This window comes from Diabrotica virgifera, chromosome 3 (assembly GCF_917563875.1).
Source record: "Diabrotica virgifera virgifera chromosome 3, PGI_DIABVI_V3a".
Lineage (NCBI taxonomy): Eukaryota > Metazoa > Arthropoda > Insecta > Coleoptera > Chrysomelidae > Diabrotica > Diabrotica virgifera.
The window spans coordinates 232,250,539-232,266,115 of record NC_065445.1 but is presented as its reverse complement, the minus strand read 5'-3'; the positions used below and the strand labels follow the sequence as shown (position 1 = coordinate 232,266,115).

Here is a 15,577-nt window from a genome sequence, read left to right as displayed (position 1 = left end):
ATTGTTAAACAATTTTTTTAAACAAATTCAAAACATTAATTTTTTCGATTCGTTCGATTTTCTTAGATTTTTTGGATCATTATAATAGACCTGGATCCCGCGTATAAAAAAAGTTGATTAATAGCAAACTGAAAATCTCTTAATAGCTTAACGGTGTCTAGTCGGAAAAACTTTGATGTACTGGAACAGGGGAAGTTTTAATTGTGGAACAGTTTAAAAATTTGGAACGTCAGATTACGAAAACGCCCCATGTAACTATTTTGTCGGACAGTACATCCAATTGATTTGTTACCCTTTCATTTGTAACGATGTGATGCCTCGGCGGGCGATGAGCTGTTGTTACCGGAGGGGACTGATGGAGTGTCCGTGTTTGCGCATTCCTTCTTCACGGCACCGCTGGGGGAAACCGAAGGAGAGGGCATCGAGAGCATATTTAAGGCGAGCTAGGAGAATGAGAAAATCAGTCATGGTTCGTGTATTGAACTTACTATGGCTCAACAGCTGATGCCTCGCGTATTGAACGAGCTTCAGCTGGCCTGGCAAAGATGCGCCGTTTGTGAGGCGGAACTATGCCTAGGTAGACGCCACCGTAGTGACGTGGAGTCTTGCCACAATCGTTATCGCAGTAGGCGGTAGTAGCGAGGAACGAGTGACTGCATTGAAGTGAAATGCCGTCTCCAGGCTACGTTGTTTTAACGTAGCGAGATTATTATTGTATATATTGATTATCGTATTATTTCGATGTTGCTATTATGATCGGATAACTATAATAAAGTTTAATATTGTTTTTCCTTTGCAGAAGATGGAATTATATTTTATTTTATTTGTTTTAAACTGTATATAATTACCTTTAATATATTTGCTTTATTTTTAAATTGTGTTTTACTGAGTCTGTCGTCCTTAAAAGAACTACCCGTTACAAAATGGCGCCCGAGCAAAATAAAAGCTACGCAGTTTGTAACTACCCGTTACAAATTGGCACCCGAGCAATAATTAGAACCATACAAAGACACAGACTCAGTACCAGGTCCACGTCGTGGATAAATAAATAGAACCCGTTCAAAGATGATTAAGCTTCTTTGTTTTCAGATTCTTAAGGAACCGAAACCGAGAAGGAACCGAAAATAAACGTCGCCGATGCAGCCAGCAGGAAGAATGTGACCATTTGCTGTAGAAAAGCCTTGGTACACTGTCCCAATGGATATGAGGGGACCACGATCAAGATCTACAGAGGGAAGCATCTTCTTCATGCCTTAAGGGTAAACCGTCGCAGATGCAGCCAGCAGGAAGAATGTGACCATTTCTGTAGAAAAGCCTTGGTACACTGTCCCAATGGATATGAGGGGACCACGACCAAGATCTACAGAGGGAAGCATCTTCTTGACAGCCATCCAGGACCAGTTTACGAAGTAAGGAAGAACCGACCAAGACCACACCGATGATGAGCCCAAGCCGTGTTGCACACACGGCACAAAAAAAAAATGTATGCTACATTTTTTTTTTGTTTTCCAAAGAGAAGGGGGTGTAACGATGTGATGCCTCGGCGGGCGATGAGCTGTTGTTACCGGAGGGGACTGATGGAGTGTCCGTGTTTGCGCATTCCTTCTTCACGGCACCGCTGGGGGAAACCGAAGGAGAGGGCATCGAGAGCATATTTAAGGCGAGCTAGGAGAATGAGAAAATCAGTCATGGTTCGTGTATTGAACTTACTATGGCTCAACAGCTGATGCCTCGCGTATTGAACGAGCTTCAGCTGGCCTGGCAAAGATGCGCCGTTTGTGAGGCGGAACTATGCCTAGGTAGACGCCACCGTAGTGACGTGGAGTCTTGCCACAATCGTTATCGCAGTAGGCGGTAGTAGCGAGGAACGAGTGACTGCATTGAAGTGAAATGCCGTCTCCAGGCTACGTTGTTTTAACGTAGCGAGATTATTATTGTATATATTGATTATCGTATTATTTCGATGTTGCTATTATGATCGGATAACTATAATAAAGTTTAATATTGTTTTTCCTTTGCAGAAGATGGAATTATATTTTATTTTATTTGTTTTAAACTGTATATAATTACCTTTAATATATTTGCTTTATTTTTAAATTGTGTTTTACTGAGTCTGTCGTCCTTAAAAGAACTACCCGTTACACATTAAACTCTCATGCAAAAATCAGACTGCTATTACTAACCAACATGATTTCTGACATTTGACATGTTCTTCGTGTTCCACTTATTAAAATGCCCAGTTGGTGATAAACACCAGTCTGATTTTTGCATGAGGGTTTAATGAAATGGTAGCAAATGAATTGGAAGTTCTGTCTGACAAAACACATGAAACGTTTTCGTAATGTGACGTTCCAAATTTTTAAACTGTTCCACAATTAAAACTTCCCCTGTTCCAGTGTTCCCTTTTCATCAAAGTTTGTCCGACTATACACCGTTAAGCTATTAACAAATTTTCAGCTTGCTATTAATCAACTTTTTTTTTGGTAAGCGGGATCCAGGTCTATAAGCAAAAAAGGTCTCTTGTGATTTTTCTCTAAAATTTATTTTTGTCGAGTTATACGCGATTTAATATTTGAAAAACGCGAAAATCGCCGTTTTCAAGGCTTAATAACTCGGTTAAAAATTATTGCTATGAAAGTTAGAAAGTGACCAAATCAGAGTTTAAAGTCCACCATACAAAATCCTGAAGAAATTTTTGTGATTATTTTATTACTAAGCTGTTATTTTTAATTAATAACAATGAGCGCTAACTGCATATAGGCGGCCGTCAATAGTGAGTGCACCATTCCGGCCGTCTAATGGTGCATCTTACTTGCACTCACATTGACGGCCGCCTCACTTAGCGCTTTTATTTAACAATTAAAAATAACAGCTCAGTAATAAAATAATTACAAAATTTCTTCAGAATCATGTAGGGGGGCTTTCAACTTCGATTCATTCACTTTTTGACTGTCCTAATAATAATTTTTAACCGAGTTATTAAGCCTTGAAAATGGCCATTTTCGCGTTTTTCAAATTTTAAATCGAGTATAACTCAACAACAGTCAATTTTAGAGAAATATTACAAGAAACCTTTTTCGCTCATAATGACTCAAAGAATAATAAAAATTATACGAAGTGAAAAAATTGATTGTTTGAAGTGAAAAAATTGATTTTTTGAATTTGTTTAAAAAAAATCTTTAAACAATTTTCCGACCGCGGCACTTCCCGGCACTCTGTATATTTGTTATAAGAAACTCTTTTTAAGTGAGTTTGTGCAACAAAATCGAATCCGAATATATGTTACCTAACGGGGGCGACGATACAGGCTGGACTATAAGCTAACAACAAGAATTCAAATTCCGGTCTCCAGTTACGTTGTGTACATATTTGCGGTCAGTTTATGTTGTAATTAACAATAATTTCGACTTAAAAAAACTATTGCAGTGTTCCTTAGTATTCATTCCTATTATACTCTACGTAATGACCTAAATTAACCAATGCCAAATCACACATTTTGTTAATTTAACGTTTGTATTAAATGTAGTATTTTTTAATGTTTAAGCGACTGCAAAATTAAATAAATAAATTAAAATGTAGTTTATATTCTGTACATAGAATGTACATTGTTACGCAAAATATCCCGACCACTTCGTAATTGCCAGAACACAATTATTATAAAATAAATTCACCTACTTAGTTTCCAGTTTTTATTTAATTAAAAATTGTTATCCGTTGGTGTAAAATAAACTGTAGTGCACCTATTAATTAAATTAAAAACAAAATTAGAAATCCTAAGATAGATTAATAATTTTTAGAACGCCGTGTGATTATCGGGGGGCCAGATTTTTTTACGAAAAAAAGGTAAAAAGAGATTAGTAGTTAGCATCAAATTTTAATGAATGCATACAGATTAAACATAATTTTGAGTCGTCTTTAACTTATAAGATGTCTTAGTTGCAAAACTTAGTGGTTATTTTGGCAAAACACTCCTGTAAATGATTTTAATTTAACGTTTTAGAACTGTGAATTCAAATGACAAAATGAATTGTTTTCCTAGAGTTGTCGTCCATCTTTGAAATTTTGAGCGCCCTCTGTTGGAATTTAATTTTGCGAATTTTGTCACTTATGTAGGTGACATGACATTGCCCGAAAAAAGAAGAAGAAACAACACTTTTTTCTATGACATTCTATGGTTATGTTTATGTTAAAATTTAAAATACAAAATAACTAATTATTTCTACCCTAAACATGTATTTTAGTTAATTGCACCGATGAATACTCTATTTGAAACATCTGAACAAACGGAGCCTCGGTCGCTTCCAAAGAAAATATCTCCCGCTGGAAAATTTTTTGTAGCAATCACAGGTAAACCTAACATGGATAATTTTAGAAAATACATATACAGTAGAACCCCGATTATCCGTGCTAGTCGGGACCGAAGGGTAGTACGGATAATCCGAACATGTATTTTTTATGTATAATACATTATGTACATATCAATGTATGTATACACATACATACAGTTCCTCTAATTTACTTACCGTTGCAGGTCATTATCTACGTTAGAGATCTAAGTTGACATTGTTGCCCAATTACAAACAATTATTGAATTCATTTTAAATCAAATACGTCACACAATTTTTTCGGAAGTGGATTATACAGCAAAACAAATTAATATTCAATGTAAATAAATAAAAACTTTAGAAAAAGAAAACAATAATTAAGTTATAATCTTACATTAAAGTACATAATAAAAACAGTAAATATAATGAAACAAATACTTATAGTAAAGAATATAAACAAATATGAAGTGTTATCACCGCAACTGTCAAATAAATGTTACCAATTTATGCCAAAATATTACCTTCATTCGATTATAGTTACAGTGTATTCCGAACAAATGTGCTTCATACAAACGCTTTATAATCCACTTGTTCAAATTAAATGAAACATATTATTGGGTATTTCTTTTAAGTTAACATTAATAGAAATCTTTAAATATTATTTCTACGCGTATATAATAGAATATGTCTAGTGGCTGTAATGCCAGTGTACTGGGCAAAGTGATTCTAAAAAAGAACACACCTACCGCCTAAATATTTCGTGTTGGTATCATGTGACGTCAAAGGCTATGACGCGGATGACGTGCAAAGGTAAGTAAATTAGATGGAGTACCTACCATAAAAAATAACAGAAAAAAATAAATCCTTCATTATGAGTCTCTCTTTCGTCATATAGAGTTTCCGTCAAGTGATTTACGTTACGCTATTTTGATAAAACCTCAAAAATGCAACTTGAGTAATAGAAAATCACAGCACGGATAATCCGCACCCGGATAATCGGGGTTCTACTGTACCTAAATACAATATTTCAGGAGGTGTTGCAATTGGTTTGACAGTAATATGTGCCCCATTTATCAGTCCTGCATTTCGAAAATATTGTTTACCATATATTCCAGCTACAGATCATCAAGTTAAAAATATATTGGCCGCTCTCAAAGGAAGAACTGGTACCCTTTTAGATCTAGGATCAGGAGATGGAAGGATTGTTTTGGGTAATATTTTTTTCAATTATAGTAGTGCTTTTGACTCATAGATGTATATATTAACATAGACTGAGCCTACCAGTGCGGCCGATATGTGAAACAATTGCACATTTAATGATACAAGCATATAATTTGGACCACATATACTACACATATAAAGGTTCAAATTAAGATATGAGTCCATCTCAGATTTTGCCTTTTACAAAAATGGCAGGCATTCCAATTGACCCCTATACATGTGTTTAATAGTACCATAACTTTTGAACGAAAAGTCCGATTTCAACCAAATTTGGTAAATAGGTTCTCTTTTTGATTTACAAGATGGATATGGTGAACCAGAAGAATCGGTTAGAGTAGAGTAGAGTATTTATTGGTAATAATGTACAAATGTACTTTTGCAGGTCAGCAATAATTAAAATTGTCTAAAATTACATTAAAAGTTGACAGTACTTCAGTAAAAAAAACCTATTACTAAAATTTAAAAACTAAACACTAATTAAATTACAGGACAAAACAAAATTTAGATCTGAAGTACTCCTCAAATGAGTAGAAAGCACCCATCAGAAGATAATTTTTAATTTGTCTCTTAAATTGGTTAAAATCAAGACTTTTAATAGATATTGGTATACAGTTATAAAATTTCAATGCTAGGTATCTGGTTCCATTTCTGGTCCTCTCAAGTCGACTGAAGTCTGGTACAAGGGCATCATGATTTCTAGTCTGATAAGTATGCTGTTGTGTTTTATACAGATCTACATTTTGATGAACATACAACAGGCACTGCATAATGTACACAGAAAGTAGTGTGAGAATCCTCAGGTTTCTGAAAGACTGCCTACAATCGTCCCGATAACCCTGACCTGTGATTATGCGAATACACTTTCTCTGCTGACCAAACGCCTTATCTATATGGCAAGAGTGTCCCCAGGAAAGGATTGCGTAAGTTAGTCGTGAGTGAAAGTTGCTGTGATATGACCAGAAGGTTGCTGTGATATGGTTTACCAGAAGTTGTGTTTTTACTGGTTGTTTATGTAAAAATATGTTTTTTTTTTCAATTTTTTCCCTCTATATATTAATTTTTCAAAATGGTAATACAGCAATTGAAAAGAGCGTAAAAATATTTTGTAAAAAATATTTTGAACTTTTTAGTTATGTTAATTACCATTTAATAAATGCATAACGTATCTTCACATGTACCTATATGCAGCAGATTCGTGCAAATATTATAAGAATTATTGTGCATTTAATGGTAGAAGCACATAATTTGGACCACATATACTACACCCATCAAGGTTCAAATTTAGATATAACTCCATCTCAGATTTTACCTTTTACAAAAATGGCAGGCATTCAAAATGGCGACTGTACTTATGTGACTAATAGCACGATAACTTTTGAACGAAAAGTCTGACGTCAACCAAATTTGGTATATAGGTTATTTTTTTGATGTGTAAGACCAAGGTCTTGAACCAGAAGAATCGGTTTACAAGAAGTTGTGTTTTTCCTGATTTTTATGTAAAAACATGTTTTTTTATTTACTAATTCTTGCACCCTGTATGTATTAATTTTTCAAAAAGTTAATATCAGCGTTGAAAAGAGTGTAAAGTATTTTTTAGGAAATATTTTGAACTCTTTAGTTATGTTAATTACCAATTAATAAATGCATAACGTATCTTCATATGTACCTATGAACCTATGTGCGGCAGATTCGTGCAAATAATATAAGAATTATTGTGCATTTAATGGTAAAAGCATATAATATGGACCACACACACTACACATACAAAGATTCAAATTTAGATATGAGGCCATCTCAGATTTTGTCTTTTACAAAACTGGCGGGCATTCAAAATGAATTTGCTGACATAGGTACATGTGAAGATACGATATGCATTTATTAAATGGTAACTAACATAACTAAAAATTTAAAAATCTTTCCTAAAAATATTTTTACACTCTTCAATTTCGGTACAGTCGAACCCGCTTATTAGAGTACCGGTTATAGGAATATCCCGGTTTATGGAATATAAATTCGAGGTCCAGAATCGTTTCCATTTACTCCTTAATAAATTTATCCGTTTATTGGCATACGTATTCATAAGACGTTTATTAGAATAATATTTCAGGTCAACGAATAAATTTTTACCTATAATTTCGAAATTCCTAAAAATTTAAATTATGTCTTGTACTATAATTTCTCGCCAAGGGCTTTCGAAGGCCTGTAGTGCTGTTTTCTTTATATTATTTTTGTTTGTCAGATAGGTAGTAAATATTTTATTGCGTTGTTATGAGTACCAATTCAACTGTTTATGACAAATTCAGTCGTAAAATAATTTCCTTTGTTTAGAAACTATGCATATTGCCACCCAGTTGACTGTAATAAAATTTTTAAGAAACAGTTCGCCCATCCTAATACCTTGTAAAATTATAAATTGTTTTCGGGGTGGCCAAACCATTGTAAATTTTTCTAATTTTTATAATTCAGAGCAACAAAAGTGACTAGTATTTTATGTAACAAGAAAACAAGCTACAATTACCGATTATTTTTCAAGACTTAATAAGTAATTTTCTTATTAAGTATATTATGTATTTTAATACGAAAATATTTACTATTGCATACATTTCATATTAATTACTGTATGCATCAACATAATATAATAATGTAATTTGGTTTTTTAATAAATACGTTACGCCATTGTATTATTGACATAAAAAGACCTAAAACCATATACATATACATATTTAACATAGTATGTACTATTATTACGTATATTCGCTACACTTATTACGGCTAGCCACTAGTGATCGGTTATTAGAATATCCCGGTTATAAGAATATTTTTGCTTGGCACGAAGGCTATTCCATAAGCGGGTTCGACTGTATTACCTTTTTGAAAACAATATATACAGAGTGAATGAAAAAACAACATATTTTTACATAAAAAACAGTAAAAACACAGCTTCTGGTAAACCGATTCTTCCGGTTCAAGACCTCGATCTTATTCATCAAAAAAAAACCTTGGTGCCAAATTTGGCTTAACACTAGAAGCACCAGCATTTTTGCATACCTAGAAGCACCAGAGCGGTCAAAATGACAGTTATTAAAATTTTCTATCGCCAGCCGTTTTTGCATTCTTGTTTACTTGAAAAAAGCTTATATTGAGTTAATACCTACTAAAAAGAGACATTATTTAATTAATTTATACGAATTACTTTATTTCGAGCACAAATTTATGCATCAGAAAATTTTTTTAATTATTTTGCTTGTACAAAACCTACATATATAGTATTTTTACTACAAAAACGTTATTACGTAGGTCAAAATTTTTGACGTAAGAGAACTGTCAAAACATTAGAATGTGACTTTTCATTATTGTCATATTAATATAAAGTCACATTCTAACGTTTTGACAGTTCTCTTTCGTCAAAAATGTTGACCTACGTAATAACGTTTTTGTAGTAAAAATACTATATGTAGTATTTTTACTACAAAAGCAAGATTACGTAGGTCAAAATTTTTGACAGCACTGTCAAAACATTAGAATGTGACTTTTCATCATGGCCACGTTTATGTCATTACTTGTCAAAGATATTTTTCTTTGTTTTTGTTTACTATAAAAATAATGATTAATTATTTATATGGGAAATAAGCCACAATTAAAATGAAAAAAATAATTTTATTAACGTTTCGACGCCCAAATCGGGTGCCGTTGTCAAAATACAAAATATTACTAAAATAAACTAAAGTGTTGTTGCTAAGCAAAAAAAATTCTTCTAATAATTTATTTAATCTCACTCATTTATATTGGCAATTCAGACATATATTATACATTTTAAAGTAGAATACTTTAAAATGATATTGCCAATATTTATGAGTTGCGTTCCTGGGACGACTTACTGAAAGATAGTTCATTCGATTACATGAAATTAACCCCAACTCAAGAATATCCGTCATAAAAAATTATAGCATGTGATATGTCTTTAAAAAGACAACCAAATGCAACGACAGTAAAATTCTCGCGTTAGAGACTTCATAGTAAATCACAAGGGAAAACCAGGAAAAACCCTGTGATACTATCCCGACATCGTAAGTATTTGGTCTTACATTAATTTACTCTCAAAAAATAATACCAAATTCTGACTTGTAACATGTTTAAATTATAAATATTATTAATAATACTAGATATATAAGTAATACTAAAATATAAAATATGTACTAGCTCGATATTATTGACTTACTAATCTTGGTATTTTCTTTCTATTGACTTCCTCTTTCAGTATGGGTAACCACATCCTACTGCATTCTACCGAGGAATTTGCGACACAATTTGTTTCATTTAGCATAATTAGAGCCGCTTCTTTGATTTTTCTCTTTTTATTATCTGATTCTTTCAGGACTATACTTGAATCTCTCCACTGAACTCTATGTTCATTATCCCATGCGTGTTGACATATTTGAGATCTCTCAAATACTCTATTTTTAATATAAGATTGATGTTCACTTATTCTAACGTCTAATGGTCTTGATGTCTCACCTAAATAAAATTGTTCGCATTCACAAGGTATTTTATAAATGCAATTTTTTGTTCTTTCTTGATCATTGTTAGGTTTAGTTTTAGATAGAATAGATCTCAATGTGTTTGTTGTTTTGAATGTTGTTTAAAAATTGCATTTATAAAATACGTTGTGAATGCGAACAATTTTATTTAGGTGAGACATCAAGACCATTAGACGTTAGAATAAGTGAACATCAATCTTATATTAAAAATAGAGTATTTGAGAGATCTCAAATATGTCAACACGCATGGGATAATGAACATAGAGTTCAGTGGAGAGATTCAAGTATAGTCCTGAAAGAATCAGATAATAAAAAGAGAAAAATCAAAGAAGCGGCTCTAATTATGCTAAATGAAACCAATTGTGTCGCAAATTCCTCGGTAGAATGCAGTAGGATGTGGTTACCCATACTGAAAGAGGAAGTCAATAGAAAGAAAATACCAAGATTAGTAAGTCAATAATATCGAGCTAGTACATATTTTATATTTTAGTATTACTTATATATCTAGTATTATTAATAATATTTATAATTTAAACATGTTACAAGTCAGAATTTGGTATTATTTTTTGAGAGTAAATTAATGTAAGACCAAATACTTACGATGTCGGGATAGTATCACAGGGTTTTTCCTGGTTTTCCCTTGAGATTTACTATGAAGTCTCTAACGCGAGAATTTTACTGTCGTTGCATTTGGTTGTCTTTTTAAAGACATATCACATGCTATAATTTTTTATGACGGATATTCTTGAGTTGGGGTTAATTTCATGTAATCGAATGAACTATCTTTCAGTAAGTCGTCCCAGGAACGCAACTCATAAATATTGGCAATATCATTTTAAAGTCTTCTACTTTAAAATGTATAATATATGTCTGAATTGCCAATATAAATGAGTGAGATTAAATAAATTATTAGAAGAATTTTTTTTGCTTAGCAACAACACTTTAGTTTATTTTAGTAATATTTTGTATTTTGACAACGGCACCCGATTTGGGCGTCGAAACGTTAATAAAATTATTTTTTTTCATTTAATTGTGGCTTATTTCCCATATAAATAATTAATCATAAAAATGCCACAAGGAAATAGCTTCAGAACAACATATAAAAATAATATCTATAATTATTTATTCTAATTAATGATGTCAATTGGTTTTCATTACTTGCCGAAATATATTAATTAGAATATTATCATAGTGTAGGTACATGTAATAATCATTAAAATATGTAGATTATTTCACAGCTCACAGCGTAATAGGGAACTTGCATAAATTTTTATATTCGAAAAAAATGTTATAAATCACAACACAACATAATTTAAAACATGTATCAAAAAGATAAAAAAGTTTTGTTTGTCTTTCGTTTGGCCCCTAAAGACGATTAAAAATTCAAATTAAAACAGGTGGTCCAAAACGCATCGTGACGTCACTTGGTTTTACATTTACATTTTTCCAATAAAGTAAACAGAATTTTAAATTAGACGTTATAAACGTCAGTAGAAAATACATTTATGTGACGTTACAAGTGTTTTTGATCGTTTGAACTATCCATAGAAAAATTCGTACTTTTACAAAATGGTTTTATTTTCAATAGTAAACCTTCGTTCCTTTCCTTCAAAAACAGTATAAAACTACAATTTTAACAAACTGGTATATATTATTACAATGACATACGATAAAAGTCATTAGAATATAAATATTTTTGACTTATTCCACGACGATGAGCTTGCCAAATACCCAAGTAGGTGGAGGCCAATAAACTAAAGAAGGAGAAGAAGAATATACCTAAATATAAGGTTGTGTCTAGGTATACGTTACCGTGTACGCAAATAAAAAAGTTAGAGTGTCAGTGATTTCTTATTTTTTATTTGTTTAGTGTTTGTTTTTAAATTAACTACGGAGTGTGGACAATTATTTAGTTCTTTTAATGAGTTTAAGAACATTTTAAAACAGTACGAAAAAGATAAGAGACTATAAATTAATATGTATTTTTTTTAGTTATAAATGAAATAGTATGTATTACCGTAAAAGATTAAAATAAAAAGAAGACCTAAAGCTTTCCCAATAATAATTAACTTGTTCTGAAGCTATTATCCTTGTGGCATTTTTGTAATCAACTATTCTAAATGGGAACTAAGCCAAAATTTAACCAAAAAATGATTTTATTAACGTTTCGACGTCTAAATCGGACGTCGTTGTCAAAATACAAAATATTATTAAATTAAACAAAAATGGTGTTGCTTAGTAAAAAATTTTTCTAATAATTTATTTAATCTGACTAATTTTTGTATTTTGACAATGACATCCGATTTGGACGTCGAAACGTTAATAAAATCATTTTTTTTTAGTTAAATTGTGGCTTATTTCCCATTTAGAATAGTTGATTATAATAATTAATTTACGTATAAAAATTAGTTTAACAATATTTTTTACGTGTTATGTCAACTAAATACATATACAGTGGAACCTGCTTAGTTCGAACTTCCATAATTCGAAATCTTATTTAATTCGAATTTTTATTCTGGTCCCTAGCATTTCCTATATAAGTAATGGTAAAAAGTCGTGAATAATTCGAATTATATTTTGAATAATTCGAACTTTTCTGCTATCTTTTCTAAATATCTTAGAATCTTGTCATTACTGAGAAGATCATATCTTGTCATTACTGAGAAGATAAATTCTAAAGAGCAGCTAAAAATTTCGGATCTCTTTGGAAAAAATAAAGTCGGTCTTTTTTATAGCTTGTAAATGTTTTAATTGGTATTTTTGGCCGAATTTTGTTAGCCTATTTTTTTAGGATGACAAAACTCTGGCAAGAATAGGAACAAAAACATCTCCAAGCGATAAAAATGATCAACTACATACTGTTTTTTTGATGATCAACTCCTGATGTTTATCATTTGCAGGTTTTTGTAGGTAATCCTTGTTTTTGTAGATTTATTTTTTAATTCGAATTTTTGGATAATTCGAATTTTTTTAACGGTCCCCTGAGATTAGAATTATCCAAGTTTCACTGTATTTATTTTGCTAACCTAAATATATACTTTAATATATACATTGATTTATTACAATTAAGTTTTAAACATCTGAATAGTCCTGCTTCCCTTCCTTTAACAAATATTTTTCTATCAAACACACGCTAAACATATCAAAATAGCATGTACCAAAATATATAGTCACTGCGCACGCTAAATAATAACGTCACTGGCTTGATGAAGTTTAATTCGCTTGTACATACCTAACTTTTTTATTTGCGTACACGTTAGCGTGTACCTAGACACAGCGAAATATAACCATAATAATAACTAATGTAAAACTATGTGACGTCACGGGTCGTTTGAACTATTTTATACCGCTGAAGACTTTAAATACGTATTTCTAAGTTATTACGAGTTTTTGAAGCGTGAAATTTTGGAAATCTTATTTTTAAACAAAACTGAACATTTTTTTTGTTGTTAGATCGAATCGGGTGGCCCTGGGGCCCGTGCTACAGCCTGAGTAGACTTATTGCACACCGTTCGGTCTCGGGTTAAACCATCATTGGGTTTTTGTCCCCAATGGGTTCGGGATTACTTAACTTGAAGTTAAGTCGTCTGTTACCTATAAGAGGTCCATTCTCCCAGCTAGCAGGACAAGCTCCTTTATTAGGTTCTTTACCTGACTTCTGACACTTAGGTTCGAGTTTTCGACCCCGTATTGCAGTCGCCATCGGGTTTGGACTGGACAGTCAAATATGACACGTGAGGCAGTTTCATCTGCCTCCCCACATTTCCTGCAAACAGGGTCTCCGTGAAAGATCCCCATGTTGTGCAGGTGTTTTCTTAGGGTGCAGTGTCCGGTTAGTAAGCCAGTTACCGCCCTAAGCTTTTTCCTTTCGAGTCGTAGGGCCTCATCGGTTAGCGAGGGGTTTGGCCGCCCCATCATTAACTTGCTGTGCCGCTGTCCCGAAATATCGTTCCAGTGTCGGGTGTGCTGCGCAAGGATCCATTTAGCAACGGCTCCTTTGACAGCCGATTTGGTCACCCCTAGGCCAGGCTCAGGCCCAGTAAGGGGGACAGCCGAGCCCTCTCTCGCAAGTGAGTCGGCTCTTTCGTTTCCTTCAACCCCCGTATGTCCCGGCACCCACCCGAGTTCCACTCGGTTTCGGTAGGCCAGGGTTTCCAGGTGTTGTCGGCATTCCAGCACAAACTTAGAGTTAATTCTCCAGCTGGCAATGGCCTTAAGTGCTGCCTGACTGTCCGAGAGAATACGTATGGTCCTGAAACAAAACTGAACATTATTATGTAATAAAAAAAATTGTGCAAGTTCCCTATTGACCGCAACCGCCAACCAGCAACACTGAACTGTCATTTGCGTTTGAATGTATGAGCAGCATACGGACGAATGTATAAAATATTTAACTAAGGCCCGGTCTTTTCACCTCCGAATAAAAGTTATTCGAAGGTTTATTTCACAGATTTGCATGTAATCTGCCGGATAAACTTCCTAATAAATAGTTATTCGGAGGTGAAAAGACCGGGCCTAAAATTATTATTTTTTGGAATATTTAACTTAAATAATTGTTTTAGAAAATTTATATTATTGATAATAATAAATGTTTTTGGTTATTTAATTAATATGATTCTAAAATTCTCAATGTAATCGCGATTACGTTTTTCTTATTAAAATATTATACCATCCATGTGGACGCTTATTCAAGATCGGGAAGTTCCGTGTTAATGTCGTATTTTAGCTGTTCTACACAAATTTCAATTCTAGAGTTGATGTTATGGAATATCATTGTTTTCGTTAACATTAACAAATACTTTATTAGATATTATTTTTATAGTAAACAAAAACAAAGAAAAATATCTGACAAGTAATGACATAAACGTGACCATGATGAAAAGTCACATTCTAATGATAATACATTGTATTGACAGTGCTTTTACGTCAGAAATTTTGACCCACGTAATCTTGCTTTTGTAGAGTTGAGTCCGCGTGTCTTTACCCGTGCGTCATCATTTAAAGCATACGAAATGAGTCGGAAATTTACTAAACGCAACGGCAAATGGATAGTATTCCGATCACGGGTTATTATAAAATTTGACGTTATCAAATAAATAGAATGTCAAATTCAAGTTTTGCTTTAAAATTTTGGTGCATAATTACAGCCACATTTGAAGTAGCTTAATAAATTATTTTATTATCATTGATTAATAAATAAATAAACAATTTATAAAAAAATTCAATAACATATTTTCTTTTTGTTATTTTATTCACTTTGGCGGAACCTTAAACACAAGTCTTCAACTGTGTCAACAATGAGGTTAGCTTTGTACGTTGTCAAAATTTATCGTAAAATAACATAAACTTATTACAAAATTTCTAACTCCAATATACAATTAGTTGTAAAAACAACTGTTTGTATACTAAAAAAACTTCAAAATGCAAAAATTCGACAAAATAACAGCAAAAAATTCAACAAACTGACAGACACAAAAGTAAACAAACCAAAAC

The 15,577-nt window shown here is 32.6% G+C and overlaps 1 protein-coding gene across 2 annotated transcripts in view; it reads left to right on the top strand.

Annotated features, from left to right (window-relative positions):
* The first annotated feature begins 4,126 nt into the window (after positions 1–4,126).
* The window catches only part of LOC114331770 (ATP synthase subunit C lysine N-methyltransferase), a 142,511-nt gene continuing 131,060 nt past the window's right edge, over positions 4,127–15,577 (top strand). For both annotated transcript variants that reach the window (XM_028281418.2, XM_028281417.2), the window contains exons 1-2: positions 4,127–4,347; positions 5,357–5,536. In XM_028281418.2, the coding sequence (XP_028137219.1) occupies positions 4,254–4,347; positions 5,357–5,536 (274 nt within the window). In that variant the 5' untranslated portion in view covers positions 4,127–4,253. The remainder of the gene's footprint in view (positions 4,348–5,356; positions 5,537–15,577) is intronic.